The sequence below is a fragment of the Agelaius tricolor genome, unplaced genomic scaffold (assembly GCF_023055355.1).
Source record: "Agelaius tricolor isolate 1412-34295 unplaced genomic scaffold, bAgeTri1.0.p SCAF_10, whole genome shotgun sequence".
In the NCBI taxonomy this organism is placed as follows: domain Eukaryota; kingdom Metazoa; phylum Chordata; class Aves; order Passeriformes; family Icteridae; genus Agelaius; species Agelaius tricolor.
In genome coordinates, this window is record NW_027269270.1 from 4698963 (window position 1) to 4717007 (window position 18045).

The window sequence follows — 18045 nt, forward strand, 5'->3', positions numbered from 1 at the left end:
TCCATTCTGGTATTTAGAATGCATAATTTTTTAACAATTTCTGCAGTAAAGCTTAGCCATGAGTCTAGATCAGTAACAAGGATAAGAATCAACGACCACAACACATATAATTTTAAATCCTTCCAAAAATTTACCACTCTGCTTTACATCTTTACAGCTCTAACACTCCCTTTATGGATTTTCGTGGGTTAATTCTGATTTCATATTCATTTTACAGTACTGTAAATTATATGCACTTCAATGGAGTTAAATAGTTAAATCTAGGCCTGCACAACCTAAAATAAATCTGATTAAAACAAATCCAGTGCCTATTTCCTTTTTATAGCAATACACCTATCTTTTAATCGATGATTGAAACAATCATGCTTGACTAGTGATTATTCTTTCACAAGTAATGTGCTTTCTTTAGTATAAAAATAGAATTCAAAAAGAATAAGGTAAGAAATCTGAATTTTCTCTGCATTTTAACCATTCACTCACACAGTTTATTGTCCTGCTGAAGCTCTGACAATTATATACAAGCAAACAGCAATTTAAAAGGCTTTAGCAAAGAGGTAATGTTCATTAACATGATTGAGGAATACATAAAAAAATATAAGCAGCTTAGTAATATATAATCAAAATAATCAGTAAATATATTTTAATGGTGTACACTGAAGGTTTTCATTCACAGGTGAAGAGCAGTTTACATCACATTTCCATAAAAATCAAAGTTGCATTGCTTCAGGGATGATTTCCATGTCCAGTGCCTTTACTGGCTGTTTCTTTCTTTTTTTCTTGATTCGTATTAATCTTCTTTCACCTTTTCTGTTGTTGAATCCTAAAGGTAAAATTAACAAAGTAACATTAGAAGACATCCAAGATTATCAGAAATGAGAGACAAGGCTCATTTCAATTAATCTTAAAAAATAAAAGAAAAAAACATTGTCTTACCTAAAATCTTCATATGCCTGACCAATGCCAAGTTGTCTTTTTGCTGTCCTTTTACACTGCACTTACTGTCCCTCCTTCTCTCTCTAGCTCTGTACCTCTCCTGATTTCCATTCTCACTTTCCTGAGACTTCCAGCTGTTACATTTGACCAGTCCAATCCTTACTACCAAAAGTGGCAAGAGAAGGTTTTGACCCGCACAATATTTACCTCTGAGCCATAGCTGGGGGCAGTAGCACTTCCCATACCTTTCTTGCAGATCCTCAAACACGACTTCCTGGAGATGAAATTATTCTCATTCCCACCACAACCGCTGTAGCTAAAGGGGCGACACCTTCCAGTCGAGAAGTTGTAGAAAAATCTCAATTCTTTGGCTCTGCAAAGCCCTCTGTCCATGGGGGTCATGCACAAGGAAGGGAGAGCAGGGCGTTCTGGAAGTACCAAGAAAAACAAGGTGAGACAACACAGCAGTGTTTCAGTTTTATGTCAATAATATTTGAAATTTTTTGGTGTCAAATTGAATTCTGCTCCCCTGAAAATCCAAGATACTCAGCATAAGCATCTTTTATGGTTACAAAGAAAAATAGCACAGTAAAATGCCATCCTGTCTTTGGATTGCCAGCAAAAGCTTACCTGAAAGCTATTCCTTTACTTGTGTTGTTAGTGATAAAATTGCCATTTCTGCCATAGGAGAGAGCACAGAAATGCATTTTGAGGAGTTTCAAGTGAAGCATTTGTAGAAAGTGACGTGAAATAAATAAACGTGGACAGCTTTAACAATTATGGTAACTATTTCTAATAATGAATGGAGCAAATCACTGCTAGACATTCTGGAATCAAGGAGAAGGTAAAAGTACCCAGCATTTCCAGTGTAAGATTCAATACCTCAGTGCTGAGTTTGTTGAATGACTACAGAAAACTTGACCTGAGTAACAGAGTCTGTCAGCAGCCATTGAGCAGTTATAAAACACTAGCTTGCTACTTGCAGAGTAAAAACAGCACTGAATGTGAAGAACAAGTGCACAAATTAATGGAGATGCTGGTGTGTTAGTGCTGCTGGCAGGATTTTACCATTCCAAGGAGAGGCTGGTGGTTTGCTCCTTCAGGGTGGCTGCAAGTGAGAACTGAAACACTGGAGGATGAACCTGGGGTAGCCAAAGGACCTGGGCACTGGAACAAGTTCAAGAAGCAAATCCATGCCAGGATTCCCAAACCTGGAAGAACGCCATCATCTATCACCCAAGAGTGACTGATACACAAAATAGGAACTGGTAAAATTGCTGCACAGGCTGCAAGGAGCTGAATGGGAGCCATTACATCACCAGTTAGGTGGCACCCAAAAGAGGACCATTTTTCCTCAGGAAGCAGCAGAACTGGGTGCATAAATGCAATAACTGAACGCATAAATGCACATGTGAAGCCAGTCAAATGGAACTCTTGAAGATGCAAAGCCACGCAGAAGGAGTTCAGTGGAAAAACAAAGTAAAAATTTGAGGAAATCATTCAGTTTAGAGCAAAGCTGAAGACGTCCTGTGGTCACAAAAGTGGGAAGCAAATGAGCTGCTGAAAGCAAGAAGTTACGCATTAAAAACCTGGGCAATGCAGGAGGCTGACAAAATATCCAAAAAGCACATGCTACATTTTAGGTGTCTTACATATGGTACAGCTGCTAAAAAAAAGATTCATCTGAAATGTATAATTGCTGAACAGTTGTGGTGAAAAAGTACAAAAAATTGCTGGGAAAGGAATAGAATGGTGTGTTAGCAACATTATACTATTAAAAAAATTCTGAAATTTAAAACCCAAGTAATGGGTTACTTTTTTGAGATAGACTAAGTTAGTTTCAAGTTATAAAATGAGAACCTCAACCTCTCTTCATAATTGCAAGACCAAATTTCACTCTGGGTCCAGAGTAGAAGTCCACAATGTGAAAAAAAATCTATATTAAACCTACATTTTTTTTATAATGAAGATGGTAGTTAAATAAACTAAGGCAATGCTTTTGGTACTGCTCTGAGAACTGTTGAGCCTGGAACTAATTTCATCTCTCTCTAGCTGGAGAGGAGGTTAGTTCCCAAAGCATATGTTCAGCATAGCTTGCCTATTTAAACCTGCTAATTTCTGAGCCTACAAAGAACAGAGCAGAAAGGCTTGCCAGTGAGCAAAGGGCCAAACAGCACAGGCTTGTTAATTATAACAGAATTCAAGTACACACCTTCTAATGTAAATTACTTATCTGCCATGTAGGATTCTCCAGGGAGTCCACAGTCCCCTCAGGAAGGAGTTCCCAATGACTGCAAGATTTGGGGGAACCATGGAGCCAGTGATGAGGTCAACAAGGACTGCCTGTGCATGTACAGTGCACCAGAGAGCCAGGTGCTATTCAGAATCCCTCCTGTATTCTTCCCAAAAATTATGTTATTCCTTGCCTATATCATTTTCAGATAAATGCCCCAAATACCAAACACTGTTCCTTGTTTATCTTCAAAATACCTGCATGTTCTTCACTCACAGAAGCAACCAGCCTGTGAAGAAAACCTCTTAATTTTGCCACCTGGAGCCATTTTTTCCAACAAAACAGTATTTTAAAATAAAACTAAATAACTTATCATAATTTCCTCTATGCTGAAGATCATAAAAATTATGAATTTTTTTGAATGTATTGATTACTAAAAGAAATTACTTCAGGTAAGCAGAAAACATTCTCTGTGTCATGCCCAGCGTGTCTATTGGCAGGACAATGTGAAAGCCTGTGAGGCAGTGTGTAAACAATGTCACCAGGACATTACAGCAGGTGAGTGGTCTTTGTTCAGCTCCAGTTCCTAATGCTGGATTTATGGATGTGATGGAACAGAAAATGGAGCTGTTATATCTATTATTGAGTTTCTCTCCAAAATGTTTCTATTTTACAACCCCATTTTTCTGAGAGTTGTTGAAAAGTTTTCTCTCCTGCTTTTTTTATGAAGAAGAAAAGAAAATGAAAGAAGCAAAAGTCCCACAAGCCACAAAACCACATTAAAAAGTAGGGGTACACACTGTATGGTTTAAGATTCAGTTTCTACCATACAGCCCTTTATTGAATCCCATCCCTCTGAGGTAGAGACAGATGAAATGATCATAATCTCTGAAAAATCAGAGATTAATCATAAACTCAGAATCTCTGGAAAATGCACATCCAGATACAGACTCACATTTATCAGAAAGAACCCCAACTCTGCATTGCAACAATAATCCTTATCCCTCAGGCTTTGCAGGGCTTGTGTGACAACAGACTGCTAATTATTCACACTGGAAAACAAGTTTGAAATTATCTTGGGAGGAAAGGGAATGCAGTGAGCACTATTTCTCCCCAGACACAAGTGTGTGACATTCACAAAGCTTCAGGTTTATTGCCAGATTTTCAATACCTGCAGACTTCAGCTCCTCATTTCTGGCTACAGCAAAGCGAAAATAAAAGAATCTTCAAGTGGACAGGCTATTACAAAAATAATGAGTCATCTGCACTTGACAGTAATCCACAGGTATAAATTGGTGCAGATCCATTAAAGCAAATAGAACTGTGCCAATTGATATCAGCAAAAGATGACCCTGACTCTGTACTCACAGGACCTGCATCCTTGTGCTATTCCAAATTCGCTGAGCTGAAAATTGACTTCTGATCCTGTCTCCCACTCAAATCTCCCAAATCAAATGTAGGTATAGTGCTTGCAATTTTCTACCATTGATCACGATTCTTAGCCTCACTCTCTCTTAGTTTGCAGAGAGAAAAAGTTATTATAGATGCTTCAGCAGAGTGAGGCCAGAGCAATCTTCAATCTCTGCAGAAAGTTCTTTGCTAAGAGTGCTAGAAACTTCATGTCTGTATCCATGGTTTGCTTTATTTGGCCATAGAACAGTTTAATCTTCTGAAGATCAACAACTATATTGTAAGTCTAAAAGCCTGATATTATTACAGAGTTACACATACCAAAAAAACTTTTTTTTCTTAAAATCAAGATGAAATAGCATGTCAGTTGTAAGGTGAGGTATTTTATAAGAGACAACTCCTTGTAATTTTTTTTTAGTGTAAATTAACTAAATTACATTTCATTTTTTAAAAGGTCTTTGGAAAAGATATATAGCCAGGCCAATATAGATAGCAAATAGATATTACTGGCAGATTAATTTGCCTGTGCTTGAGGAGATGGACATCAGCTGCTCCATCCCAAACAGTTCACCCTGATCCTCACCTCATATGTGAAGTCAAATTCCTGTCCCTCACAGAAAGCTACAGACAATTACCCTGCACGTTTGTGTGACCGGTCTCTGCCTTGGAGCTTCACTTTACAGCTGCACATCCAGAAAGAGCAGCAATGGAGACAATGTTCTCCATGCCACTGTGGAGAAATCAGCTGTCAGCTTTGGCCTTCCCCTCTAGTGGGATTGCCAAAATCACCTGATTTTAGCCCATTCCAGCAGCCTGAAGGGTACAAGCTGATAAACAGAACAGGAGGCACATGAGGCAGACAAGGACAAGACAAAGGTCACACAATTAGAAAGAATCTGTTGGGTCTTCAGACTTGGCACTGAAATTCTCTGGTCCTTCCGTGGTGTGCTTCTCACCCAACCCATCTGCTACACTGACTCTCTGTTCCATCAATCTTTAGTTCTCTTTCTCTTACCCTCAAAGTCTGCTGTGCAGGAAAATTCCCTATTGCTGACACAATCAAAACCCCTTCAATTTCCTCTAAAATAGAAAACATAGTGAAGCATGCTCCTTTCCTGGTATAGGTTAGCTGTTTGGAGGATTATTCATACTATGACTAAAAACCTTCAGGGAATGTGCTTGCCCCTTAATGCCCCTAGACTTATTACCAGACCTGATGTAATTCACATAGTTTTCAGTAAAATAGGCTGCCAAAAGCTTTACTGTTTTATATGCATTCATTGAAATTACAAAGTGCATTGATGCTTTGCATGTGGTAGACAACACAACTGAACAGAAACTTACATCAAACCAGCAGTGCTTGAAGATTACAGTGCAGGCAAAAAACAGGGTACAACACACACTCATGCTTTATTGGGCACTCCATTCTAAGCAAAGAGCACAGGAATGCCACCTACACACCTGTTATCTACAGAACATATGAAATGCAAAAACCTTAGCGAGTCATCACTCAGTCCTCAGAAGTGCAAGCAAGTGCAAAAGCAAAAAAACCAACATAAATACTTGGTGAGAATGCTCAGGCTCTTTCCAACTGTTTGTTGCTTCCTCTTGCACAACTGTGGATCATAAAAATGACATACTTCAAATTCAATCACCCTGAACAGTGTGAGCAAGCAGCAGCCACCTACAGAGGACAGTGTCCAGCTGCTGATACTGTCAAAGCTTATCCCTCCTCAATAAAGGTCCAGAGTCCCATCTGCATTACAGTACACAGTGCAAAAATACCTTGGAGAGACATTTTAAATTAATGAAATTACAATTAATTACATTAATGAAAGCATTTAAAATTAATTCATACCCACTGTGATTATACTCAACCCAAAAATGAGTTTAATATGGTCACAGTGAATATACAAACATTTTGCTATTAAATATATTACACTATGCTATGTTCTAAAATCCAAATGTTGTTCTTTTTTAATAGATGAAGGGAATTGAAATCAATTCCTTATTAGATCCTCACAAAAATATTAATTTAGACTGAAAGAATTATGCAGCACTGCTTTTGCTCTTTTTTTTTTGCTCTGTATTAATCAGGCCTTTGGGAAGTGCACACTTTTTAAAGAGAGTGGTCAGTCTTCCACTTGCTGATATTTATGAAAGATCCATAAGTTGTAACACATTCTTTTGCTTTGGCTTTCTCTGCTTATCAAATCCTTTGGCAAAGATCAAACCCATTCTTTAGTCTCAGGTATGTCAGAAAATGGGTTGAAATGGAAATGCAATCCATATAAAAGACTGAGAGATAAGAACTGCAAAAGCTAATTCTTACCAAAAAAGATGGGGAACTGGTTGGGCTCCTCCTCCTTTGGGGAACTACTGTTCAGGGTGTTGGACTTCTCATTTGGAGCAGCTGGCAGTGCATTACCTAAAAGAAAAAAATAGAGACAGTGGGTGTGAAAGATTCAAGGGTGGGATATGTAGACACATCCAAGCTCTGTAAATCAGCTGTGATTGGTACCTGCTGGCCCTGCTAAACCTCACTGCTGATGCCAGTTGCCAAGCAACAACTCTAAGGCCCAAAGGCTCAGGAAAGTCAGGCTGCTGAAACAACTCTGCTATGAGTTCCTTTTTCTTCCTTAATTTTACTGACGTAAAATTTAGATTGTACACAGCTTGATAAGGTTATTTTTATATTGCCAGCAGACATTCCAAGCTTTGCAATTGTAAGCCTTTTGCAAAATAAGTATTGCTGGTAAGAAAGTGGCTCTGAAGCTACTTTTAATGTCAAAGACTTCCCTGTGCTCAGGTATTTCCAGTGACATACAAATAAATGGGGGAAAACCAGTGCACAAACCAAGGAGCAACAAAGTGTTGATTATAAACAGCAGAAGCAAATTCTTACCAAAAATCCCAGGAGTCTGGCTGGGTGCTTCTGCTGGGGAACTGCTGTTCACAGTGCTGGGATGCTCTTCTGCTGGGGAACTGCTGTTCACAGTGCTGGGATGCTCTTCTGCTGGGGAACTGCTGTTCACAGTGCTGGGATGCTCTTCAGCTGTAACAGCTGGCAATAAATTTGTTAAATTAAAAAAAATAGTGAAAACTGCTAAGAAAAAACAAACAAAAATTGGTATAGATTCAATATATCAAAAAATAAAAAGCTTTAACCTATTTAGACCACGGCAACCCTCTCTTCTTGGGTGTTCATGCAAATTTACATGAAGGTGTTATTTTAGACTAAAGTCATGAAAAAGAATATTCTGCAGCTTTTAGTCAGAAGGTACAAGTGGAATCACAGCCCAGGAAGAAATGCTTCAGCAAAATTAGGGAAACTGCACATGGCTCTAAATTTATAATTTAAAAAAATCTTTAGAAAGAAGCAGAGTGGGTCTTTTCTACTCTAAGTGTGAATAAGCTTGAGTTCCCCTTGCCAAAATGACAGCTTATGAAATAGTGCTGGAAAAAGGCCCACTAGACACAAGCAAGATAAAAAGGTCTGGAGGCTCTTGGTGGGAAAATGTATTCACATTATGAATAAAATGAGGCACTTGGTGAAGGGAGAGGAGCTCTGAACGTCTCTGTATGTCCTGATGTAGAACAACTTGTTGGAATGAGCAGGACAAGGAAGAAAATGACTGGTCTGTGGTCAGTCTGAGTGGCTTTGGTAGCCTAAGCTGCACAGCCAAGTCATTCCCAAGGGACACACAGGTGTTCCAGGAATCTTGGTTGCAAGCTAGCAATACACAGTGAGTTAAAAATCCCTGTATGGGCACCTCTTGTCATTACAAGACTTGGTTTGAAAGGAGTATATGCAGACCTATGGGTTAAAAACATACAGAAGTGTTTTATGGTATTATAAAGCCAAATAAACGGCAGATTTTAGGTTAGCTGCCATGAGAAAAGTAAAAATGTAGGAGTCGTGTAACATTCCTTAAATAGTACCTACCAACTTTTTACTCCATGCTTTAAATTTTGGTACTTTCATTTAAAAATACGTATAATTACTGTAAATTCCATGTATAAATTACTGCCACCTCAGGGCACCCTGAATTGCCTTTTTTCCATGCAAAATACCTTCAAAACACACCGGTTTTTATACAAGTGTAAAACGAAGAGCGATTAAAACCATCAACTCACAGTTGTCTTGGCAGGTATTCTGGCACTCCTCCAAACTCCTGAAGTTGTTCTGGTTTCCTAGGCACCCACCATACTTGAATGCCTCGCACAATTTTGTCTCTTTGTTGTAGAAGTACCTGGTAAAATACCCTCGGCAGACCCCGGGCTCTTGGGCGTGGAAGCAGAAGTCAGGCTGTCCTAGAAACAATGCTAAATGATGAACAGGGTGGGGGAAGAAAGAAACTGAAATGCATCCCAAGACAACAGCAGATCTGGAGGAAGTTTGCTAAATAAACCTGTGACTTTGGGCTAAAGGCCAACTGTAAAATAACTACTGCTTTTTTGTGCTGTTTTTCTTCTAGATTTAATTATAATTATATTTAATTGAATAATTATATGAATAAACTGTTAAATACACTAAATATTATAATAATTAGTAAATAAAATTATAAATATAATTATTAAATATTAGATACATTGTATCATAATATATTATTTAATTATAGTAAATATTTAATTTATTTTATTCTTTATTTAATTATTTATATTTACACTGGAACATTATAGGGGTATTTATTGCTCTGTTCAAGTAGCCACTAAACTACATCTTGAAAAATGTCAGCTAATGAGTCCTTAAAAATTCCAAAACATAGAGGCTCTAAGTTGAAAATTAGTTTTTATTCTGATTTTAAAGAAGACCTGAACATCAACTGGATCACTTGCACCTAAGCACACATCCTTGTTATTTATGTTTCCCTCAATGTTAAGACAAAGCAATTCTCAAATAGAAGAAAAAAGGAAGGAGTTTTAAAATAGAACAGAAAAAATATCTAGCAGTGCAGTTTGTCTAGGGCAGTTTATCCTTGTAAAAGGATACTGGAAACAGGGAACAGAGCAGCTATCCTACATAATTTCAGTCCTACCTCTGAGTTTGCAATCAGTAACTACAATATCAACCAAGGACAAGTTAACAAATAAATATTGCATAATTTGACTGAATATCACAGCATGATATCACATCCTTTGGCAGGGAAGAAAAAAACAGCCATATGACAATCCCCAGAAGTCAACTCCTCACCATATTCAGTTTTTTTTTAAAATAGCACGCTTAAAATCATGGTAACAATACAGAAATAGATGTGGAGGAATTCTCAGATTCTTGCTAACAGATATTTAGAATTATGATTCTTGTCTGAGCTGACTTGCTGAGAAAAGTCTACTTAACCATCATATAAGAAAATCCTAGCAGGTGTAAAGTATAAAGGCCTTCCTTAGCTGTGAAAATTCACAAAATATTGAGACTAAAATGGTGTGCAGCCACCTGTCATTAATATATATATATGTGAAACAATTACTTTGAAACTCCTAACATTTTAGAAGTAGGTTATCAACTTGCAAAGAAGTTAATCCTGTAACACCTATTTTAGGTAGGTACATGTTCAAATTCATTGCTAGAACAAGATGATTATTAAAGGTTATTGCTGCACATGTTGAATTTATACAAAATATTATAATAGCTCATAACAAGTGTTTTTCTAAGAATTGGCAATATAATGCATTTCAATTTTTATAATACTTAATGAACAGAAAAAAATAATTTTCAGAGATCACATGCAAAATTAAATCACTAAAATATTCTTGAAGAAAGCAACCAAATCAACTGTTTATAGCATTCCTGAATGGCTTAATTTTGATTCTTCATTACAAATTTCATTCTCTGACAGTGAGTGTAATCCACAGCCAGGTGCTTCACCTCTCTCACTATGCAAAGGGAGCACCTGTTGATGTGCACAAATTCAGAAAGCTAAGCCCACAAAGAGAAATGAATTTGAGAAATATGTGGGAAATTTGAGAAATATGTGAGAAACACAAGGCCTGTGCTGTGCTTTCAGCTGGAAACAGAGGTGAGGCAGGTGCCCAGACAGGGAGCGGCAGGGCTCCACCAGGTGTACCTGTTCCATCTCCTAGGAGCTCACAGACAACAGGAGCCACAGAAAAAATTCTCACCTCAAACATTGCACAATACCATGAAATAACACAAGGGGATTATTAGATAGATATTAACTGAAAAAGGAAGGCAGGTAAACATAAGGGTGTGCAAAGTAGGCTGCGGGATTATGACAGAGTCTTAAAAACAGATGTCTTTAATTTAGAATAGTCTTATATTAAAATGATTCTTGTAGGTTCTTGCAAATGAAATTAAGTCCAAATTAGCTGAGTTCATGGCTAACTTTTATAGCTACTTTTGAAGAGAGAGTTCATGAAGGCAATATAATCCTAACCACACAATCCAGTACTGCAATGCTAAATGCCACATCTTTCTCTAAAGGCTCAATATTCAGAACTACATTAGTGGAAGCAACAGTGCATGTGCAATAATGCTGATGACAGCCATGGGCTGAATTTTACAGGATGTGTTCTGGTTTGTCATTAAAAGCAGGGAATTAGGGTCAGCCCTTAAAGGCAGTAGTGCCAAAGTCTGCAGCATGTGTGGAAAATCAACCTTAGTAGCTTCCACATACAATCACAATTTTAAAAAAATGCATTAAGAAGAGAAAATACAGTAGAAAACAGGAAAAGAAAACTATCATCTCATATGAAAATATTCCAAATACCATTCTGTAAAGATAGGTGATTTGATTATAGTCTATTTCAAAATGTATGTGCAAATGTTTGCATTTCTGCAAGTTGCTAGCACACCCATTCAGGAAGTGCTGAGTGGAAGGAGGGATGAAGAGGAGGAAGCAGAAAAAGAGGAGCTGACTTGTGACAAAGTGTACTCAAGTCTGTGTTTTGGGAGCCCTGGCTGCCCACAGTGGGCCCCATCCAGGTGAGTCTCCAATGTGCAAAGGGGAAGGGTAGGGTAAGTCTTCACAAGCTCTACTCGGTGTTAAAATGAAATATTCTCGTTAGGAACATCAGTTTTCTCAACAGACCAACAGTGTTCCAGTAAGGGACTCCCAATACTTTAGCACTGGCTATTTTGGAAGTCTGGGATATCAGGAATTTAAAGTTCTGTTAAAAGTCTGTCCCTCCAGGAATGGGAAACTTGCTCCCCTGTTTGATTTGCAATTAGGACATCTGCCCTAACCTCTGGTAGCTCCTCCACAGGCAATGCTTAAAGAGTTCTGTTTCAGACCAATTTTTTCCCACTTTTCTAAAAGTAAAGAGGCATTAGTACAAAGCATTTAGCTTGTTCTCAAAATACATGATAATAGCTCCCCGTCGTGGCTAATTATACCATGCTTGAATCTCTGCTAAATTTCTCTTTTTACAGAAAAAAGAGAAATTATGTATTTATTTTGTGAAGAAGAGATTGCAGCTACCATCTTCAGTGACCACAACTGTCCTCAAACTCTTTGATGAAGACAGAAGAAGATTCAGCCTAAGAACTCATTTTAAACTGACATTGCTTTTTTTGTTAGAAGATAAATTACGTATTGTTCTGAGCTAACAAAAGAAGAAAATACATTCCTTATTGTGTAGAGAATCTTAAATTATGATGTAAATATCATTACCTTTCTTATTTTTTGCTAATGCCATCTTCTGAGGAAATTCTGCAAGATAAATAAAAATAAAAGTATTTAGCAAAAGCATACATTTTAAGTCTCACCTGTGATACCAGTGTGTTTTGCAGTAACAGTGAGCAATGTTTTTCTCTTTATTCAGGAAGTAGCACAAAAGCTCATTGTAGTGAACTGAAGTATTATTTCCCTTGTATAGGAGGACCTGCTGTATTGGAAACTTGACAATATAGCAAGTACTGAAATCAAATTATGCCAATTTAGAATTGAAAAGGGAAATTACCCCCTTACTACTGGATCCAGGATCCTGCATCATGCAATCTCACTCCTCAAAAGAGGAGTAATTAATTAGCAGACTAACAACCCAACTGCTGTAGCTACTAATAATGCTCATAGCTGTGGAGCTGGCTGAGGGAGACAGCAGGACTTCCCTCATCCCACCCAACTCCCTCTGCTCTGCCATCTAGGAGTGAAGCTTTCCTCCTCCAGTTAATGATATTAATTAACTGCAACTGGCCAAGAGTCCCCAGGTATCCCAGGGGGCTGGAGATGAAAACTTTGTCTGCATGGTTCTCTCCGTGCACGATCTGCAGCAAAGTTGTTATTGTCATTTTTAATGCAGGAGCCTGGGTTTTATTGTATCAGCTCAAGAAACTGGGTATCTTAATTCAACCCCAAATTCCTTTTTTAGAGATTGAAAACGAACCTTCTCCTTGTAGGAGACTGTCTAATCATAAAACTGCAAAGGAGTCCAAGGGCAGAGCAGACTGTACAATGTCTGAGAAAGGCTGACAATATTTTGACAGCTGAGAGAAAGATGGCCAGCAGCTTCTGGACTCTGCCTTAGTCACCTTATTTGCATTGCTTCATAATTCTTGTTTTGTACTTTACTGCCCTTTTGTATCATAATTCTATCCTAGTTTTCTCTGGAAACGTGCTGATGTTATATTTTCAAAGCAGATCTATTGGGTAGAAATTCTGTCATGACACATTTTTCCTTCCACCTCTGGGACAATGCAGCTGTTACCCTTTAAAAAATATTAAAGGCATGGCACGCACTTCAGAGTGATGTAGCATTTCTTTGAACAGGTTTCCAGTATTTCCTATTAGTAGGAGGCTTGGCCCTCAGCATTTAAACCCATGACCTAAACGCGGACACGCACGTCAGGCCATTCCACTAATCTCACTCAGCTGTCCCCTTCGGGGCAAAATCAGCAATCATACTTTGGCATGTGATCTCCACTCTTCTGGCAGAGAAAAGGAAAATTTCATTGTGACTTGATACAGGCCTAGAATATCTTAATCTTAGTACCATGTCAACACTGTTTTTGCTTCTGGTTTCAGTCAAAAATCCAAATCCACTTCTGAGTTGGTTTCTTTTTTGTAAACAAAGTGTATTCTTTAGTAGATCCACTCTAAATAATAGACATTAGAATTGCCATTGTGACCAGAAGCATTTATCAGAGCAGGTATTTTCCCATAATAGCAAGCTTAAGTAGCATAAAATTTATATTCATGGCCTTGAAAATTAAGGTCTTAGTGTGAGTGATGACATTTGGGACTATACTCATATCCAGAAAATAATAGAGCCTATAGGCAAATTCCCCTTAGAAAGTACGTTTTCATTCCCTGAAGTTGTGAGTACTGGGCAAAAGAAACAAAAAATACAGCTGATTTCTAGGAAGTTTGATTCAGAAGTACTCATCTTGAATCTGAGCATTGTCTTGGAGAGCCTTAGAGTGGCCAGAACACAGCTGGGCTCTCTCAACTCTGTTGTACTGACATCAATCAGTTCTGCCTGGTGGCTTATTGATTCCAAACCGTTAACAAGTTATCCTGTTCTGGTAAGTCCCTCATGCTGGCTCATTTATTCATGTATTTGTGCTGAATACTGAAAATAAAAAACTTTGATTCCATTAATTCTTTTGAATTTCTACATACTTTAGGTAGCTGCTCTTGAGGTTATTTTTAACAATACTGGTCTTCACATTCTTCAGAGTGATTGTTTAGTATTTCAGATTTTTCTTTATTTCTAAGCACTTTTGTGCCACTCATACTCTCTCTTCAGACTCATTTCTACAGTCACTAAATAGTGATCTCCTATAGAAATAAATACTGGAAATGTAAGTAAGATGAATACAATTATATACTACAATACTGCACAGACCGAGTTAGAGTTAACAACAATTCACAGAATTATACAGGGTTTTGCTGCATTATGTTAGCAAAAGGGATTAATTTAAGGGTTTGCTTTGCTTTATGCCTGATGGTCTGCAGCACACTGTAGGTAACACCAAATCATTTTATCTGCTCTTATCGATTCAGAGAATACAGAGATCGTGAGCCTTTGTTTCTCCTCTACCTCCAAGCAGATCCAGCTCTTGGAGAGTCTTGTATCACTGTTACTCATGCACAGAAAAGTGTTCATGGGCTGAGTACCAAGATGGAGACACTAAGCCAGTTCTCATTTTAAAAAACTTTCAGTTTTATACTATAGAGTTATGCCAAATATATGCCAGTACAGGATTTGGTCTAGAAGATCTGTTCCAGATGCAACATGTGTGTCAGAATCAAAGTAACACTGGGTCCCTTCCAACTCAGCTTATTCTCCGAAAACAGCAGCATCAGATGGAAGAAATAATGTGATAAATCTTCACTCATGACACCTGATTATGACTTTTGGACACTTAATTCCAAATTCTGCATCTATCAGGCCAGCCTTTTCCTTTTTATTCCTCTGTCCTAGCCTTTAAACTGAAATCGAGGTCATCAGCCCAGCCTTTTCCTTTTTATTCCTCTGTCCTAGCCTTTAAGCTGAAATTGAGGACAAACACTCGAAATTTCCTGTGACAGGAAGTGCCAAGTTTTGGATGAGATTCTGACAGGTGCAAATAACCCCACTGCAAGCATGGTAAAGATGCTGTGGGTCCTGCTGAAACCCCAAACCAAATACTAGCTGGAAACCACCAAGAGCCAGCCTGGTGTCAAAGAGCAGCTAATTCACATCCTAGACTCCAGGTCTTTCTGAAACTGAGTGCTATTCAAGGAAACAATAATTTTCAATTTTTCATCTTGAAAAACTTTACTTTTTAAACTTGGTGGAGTCATAACTAGAAACAGATTCATGATCTGTAATGAATTCCTTCTTTCTTTGATTTTTCTGCCCAGAAATGAGATCTGCTCCCATACAATAGTCTGTAAGGAAGATTTTAAAGCCTATGACTTGAATTCTATCTTATTTTGGTATTTTTTTTTAAACTTGGGTATGATGAATCAAAGGCACAAATAGTATATTTTGGAGAAGCTTTTATCCTTGCCAATTGCTAAAATACTAAATACAGGTAAGTGAGCACCAAAATAGTAATCTGCACTTCTGGAAGTATCTAAAACTTGAACATAAATAGAAATTCATTAGGTTCTTTCCCTTTCCAGCCACTTCAGGAAGATTCTGCTTAAGATCCATTTCAGATCTTAGGACAGAGGTTCCTGAAATTTGTGTGTGCTTGAATGTAGGGCAAAATGTTTTTCTTCATGTCATCCTTTTTTCTTTTGACTTGAAATGCTGGATGATGTTATTTAGTAACTAAAGAATTGTGATTTCCACATACCTCTTTCTTGATGGGATGCCATTTTAAGAATTAATATTATTTTACTATAATCACCACTGTGTTTACCCATGTATTGCACCTGAAAACAGAGCAAGGCTGTGACTGATCCTTCCCACTTCTTCCCTGGAGCACCTCTGGTCTCTGAGGCTTATTAGTAGGATCTATCCAGAAACCATCAAAAGGTAAGTTTCCAATTAATCCTTAGAGTAAAATGTACTGGAAAATTTTCACCCCCTTAAAAACTGGAGTAAGATTTTTGACTGCCACCTGTTCTTAGTGAAACTCTGTAGTGTTTTGTTTTGGGTTTTTTTTTTTTCATTCTGCTAGAGAGAGCTTTATAAGCATACAGTTGTTTAAAAGGAAAACTTAACTGAACAGAAATTATGGTGGCACCAGCAGATCAGAAAAATACATCTGAAAGGTAAACAATATCTTGAGTTAATATGTGGTGAGTAAATAAAATGTGTGAAGTTTCCTCTTGGGAAAGACCAAAGGCGTCAAGGGCAGGGATGCTTTCAAGGTATATGGAAATGGCTCACTAACATTTGTAGATTGATAAAATTAGAGGCATTAAAACTAACAAACATTCTTGAAATACTACTTCGGGTAATGTGCAACCAGCTCCAGCCATTATTGTAACATTGCAGTGGGAGACAGATACTTACTTTGAGATTTCTAAATAAATTTAGCAACAAGATGCAGAGTAATTTTGATCAGGAAATACAGATGTGTTAAAAAGCAGACAATGGAACAGATTTAAAGCCTGATCTAAACACTATGTAGACATAAATTCTGGAAGGGATGGAAAAAATAGGTAAGAGACATTTACATTTGTTGCCAGACAAAACCTGAAGCTATAAATTACTTTGTCACATATGGCAATCAGCTTTGGTCAGAAAACCCAAATAGGAGCTTCTGAAATCAATTTTCTAATCCAAAATTTCTCAGAGGTATTTTTTGTAACCCATAAGAACTTGCTGTGCTTGCAAGTGGCCTATGCTAATCCTAGAAGATACAAGTATTCTAATTTTCATCCAGTTGTGTGAGGAATGTGTACAATGCTGAAAACCTTAATTACAAGGATGAATTTTAATAGCAAAACCAGCATTCACAAAGCCCTTGGTGCACATTGTGCTGTGTATCATATGTTAGATCTCATTTTCTTTTTTTCCAATGATTAACCAAGGAGGATTCAATGAAACAAAGTTAAAAATTGGCCATAACTAGCATTTTTAATGAGAATTATCTACTACTGTAGTAGCAATTATGCTGAAACAGAGAAGATGGCCAAAATTTTGGACAATTCTACCAGCTTCTCAAGTAAAGGACAAACCTGGGTTAGACATTCCAAAAGCAATAAAGAACCTGTTTGCTACCCACCAGCTTAGCCCAGCCTCAGAATCAATTTCTCTTAAGAACTCATCCAAAACAGGGCTCTAGCTAGAAAATAAGATTCCTTGCCTTGGTGTTTCTATTCCAGAGGTACACTACAAAACCTACCTGTCTTTCCACACTATGTAAAATAATTCAGATGACTACAACCTACTTGGGAACATAATTAGAGGAATCGTATTTCTGTCATAATAGGAATTGAAGAGAGCTTCTACTTCCCAAATTGAAGTGGTTTGTGAATGAGAAATAACAGCTGCAAATGAAGGCTTGGTAGGAGGGTGAGAGAATGGGTACTGGCCTTTTGGCACACACTTCTCCTGGCATTCCTCCAGCGTCAGGAAGTTGTTCTCATTGCCGTGGCATCCACCATACTCAAACACCTCGCACTTGCGGCTCTTGATGCTGAAGAAATATCGGATGTGGATGGCTTTGCACGGGCCTTCGTCTGCTTTCATGGCACAGAAGGAGTGCACCAGCTTCAGTGGTGGCAAACCAGCACCTGGAGCACCGAGGAGAAGCAGAAGAGCTGAGTTAGTTTGCTGCACACTGCAGGGTGTAACTCCCAGATGGGGTTGCTTGTGTGTTCTTCTAGAGAGGCACTGCAGAGCTCCCAGCACACTGAACAGATGTAAAAAGAAAAACATCATCTGCATTGGAACACTGATTCCATTCGATCAATTCAAACGTGTGGCTTCAATTTTCCACCAAAACAGCTCACAGTATAAACTTCAACTCCTCATCACAAACCTCTAAACAGTTATGGAGCGTGGCCGAGTCACAGGAGCTGGGGTGCAACGCTGAATAACAAAAACACACAAAGACACAAAGA

At 38.0% G+C, this 18045-nt stretch overlaps 1 protein-coding gene across 5 annotated transcripts in view; it reads right to left on the reverse strand.

The window, feature by feature from the left end:
• Nucleotides 1-451: 451 nt before the first annotated feature.
• TFPI (tissue factor pathway inhibitor) overlaps nt 452-18045 on the reverse strand; it is a 124874-nt gene continuing 107280 nt past the window's right edge. For all 5 annotated transcript variants that reach the window (XM_071434449.1, XM_071434453.1, XM_071434450.1 and 2 more), the window contains 7 exons: nt 17515-17715; nt 12211-12249; nt 8714-8902; nt 7482-7640; nt 6909-7004; nt 1179-1361; nt 452-820 (listed from right to left, as the gene is read on the reverse strand). In XM_071434449.1, the coding sequence (XP_071290550.1) occupies nt 708-820; nt 1179-1361; nt 6909-7004; nt 7482-7640; nt 8714-8902; nt 12211-12249; nt 17515-17715 (980 nt within the window). In that variant the 3' untranslated portion in view covers nt 452-707. The remainder of the gene's footprint in view (nt 821-1178; nt 1362-6908; nt 7005-7481; nt 7641-8713; nt 8903-12210; nt 12250-17514; nt 17716-18045) is intronic.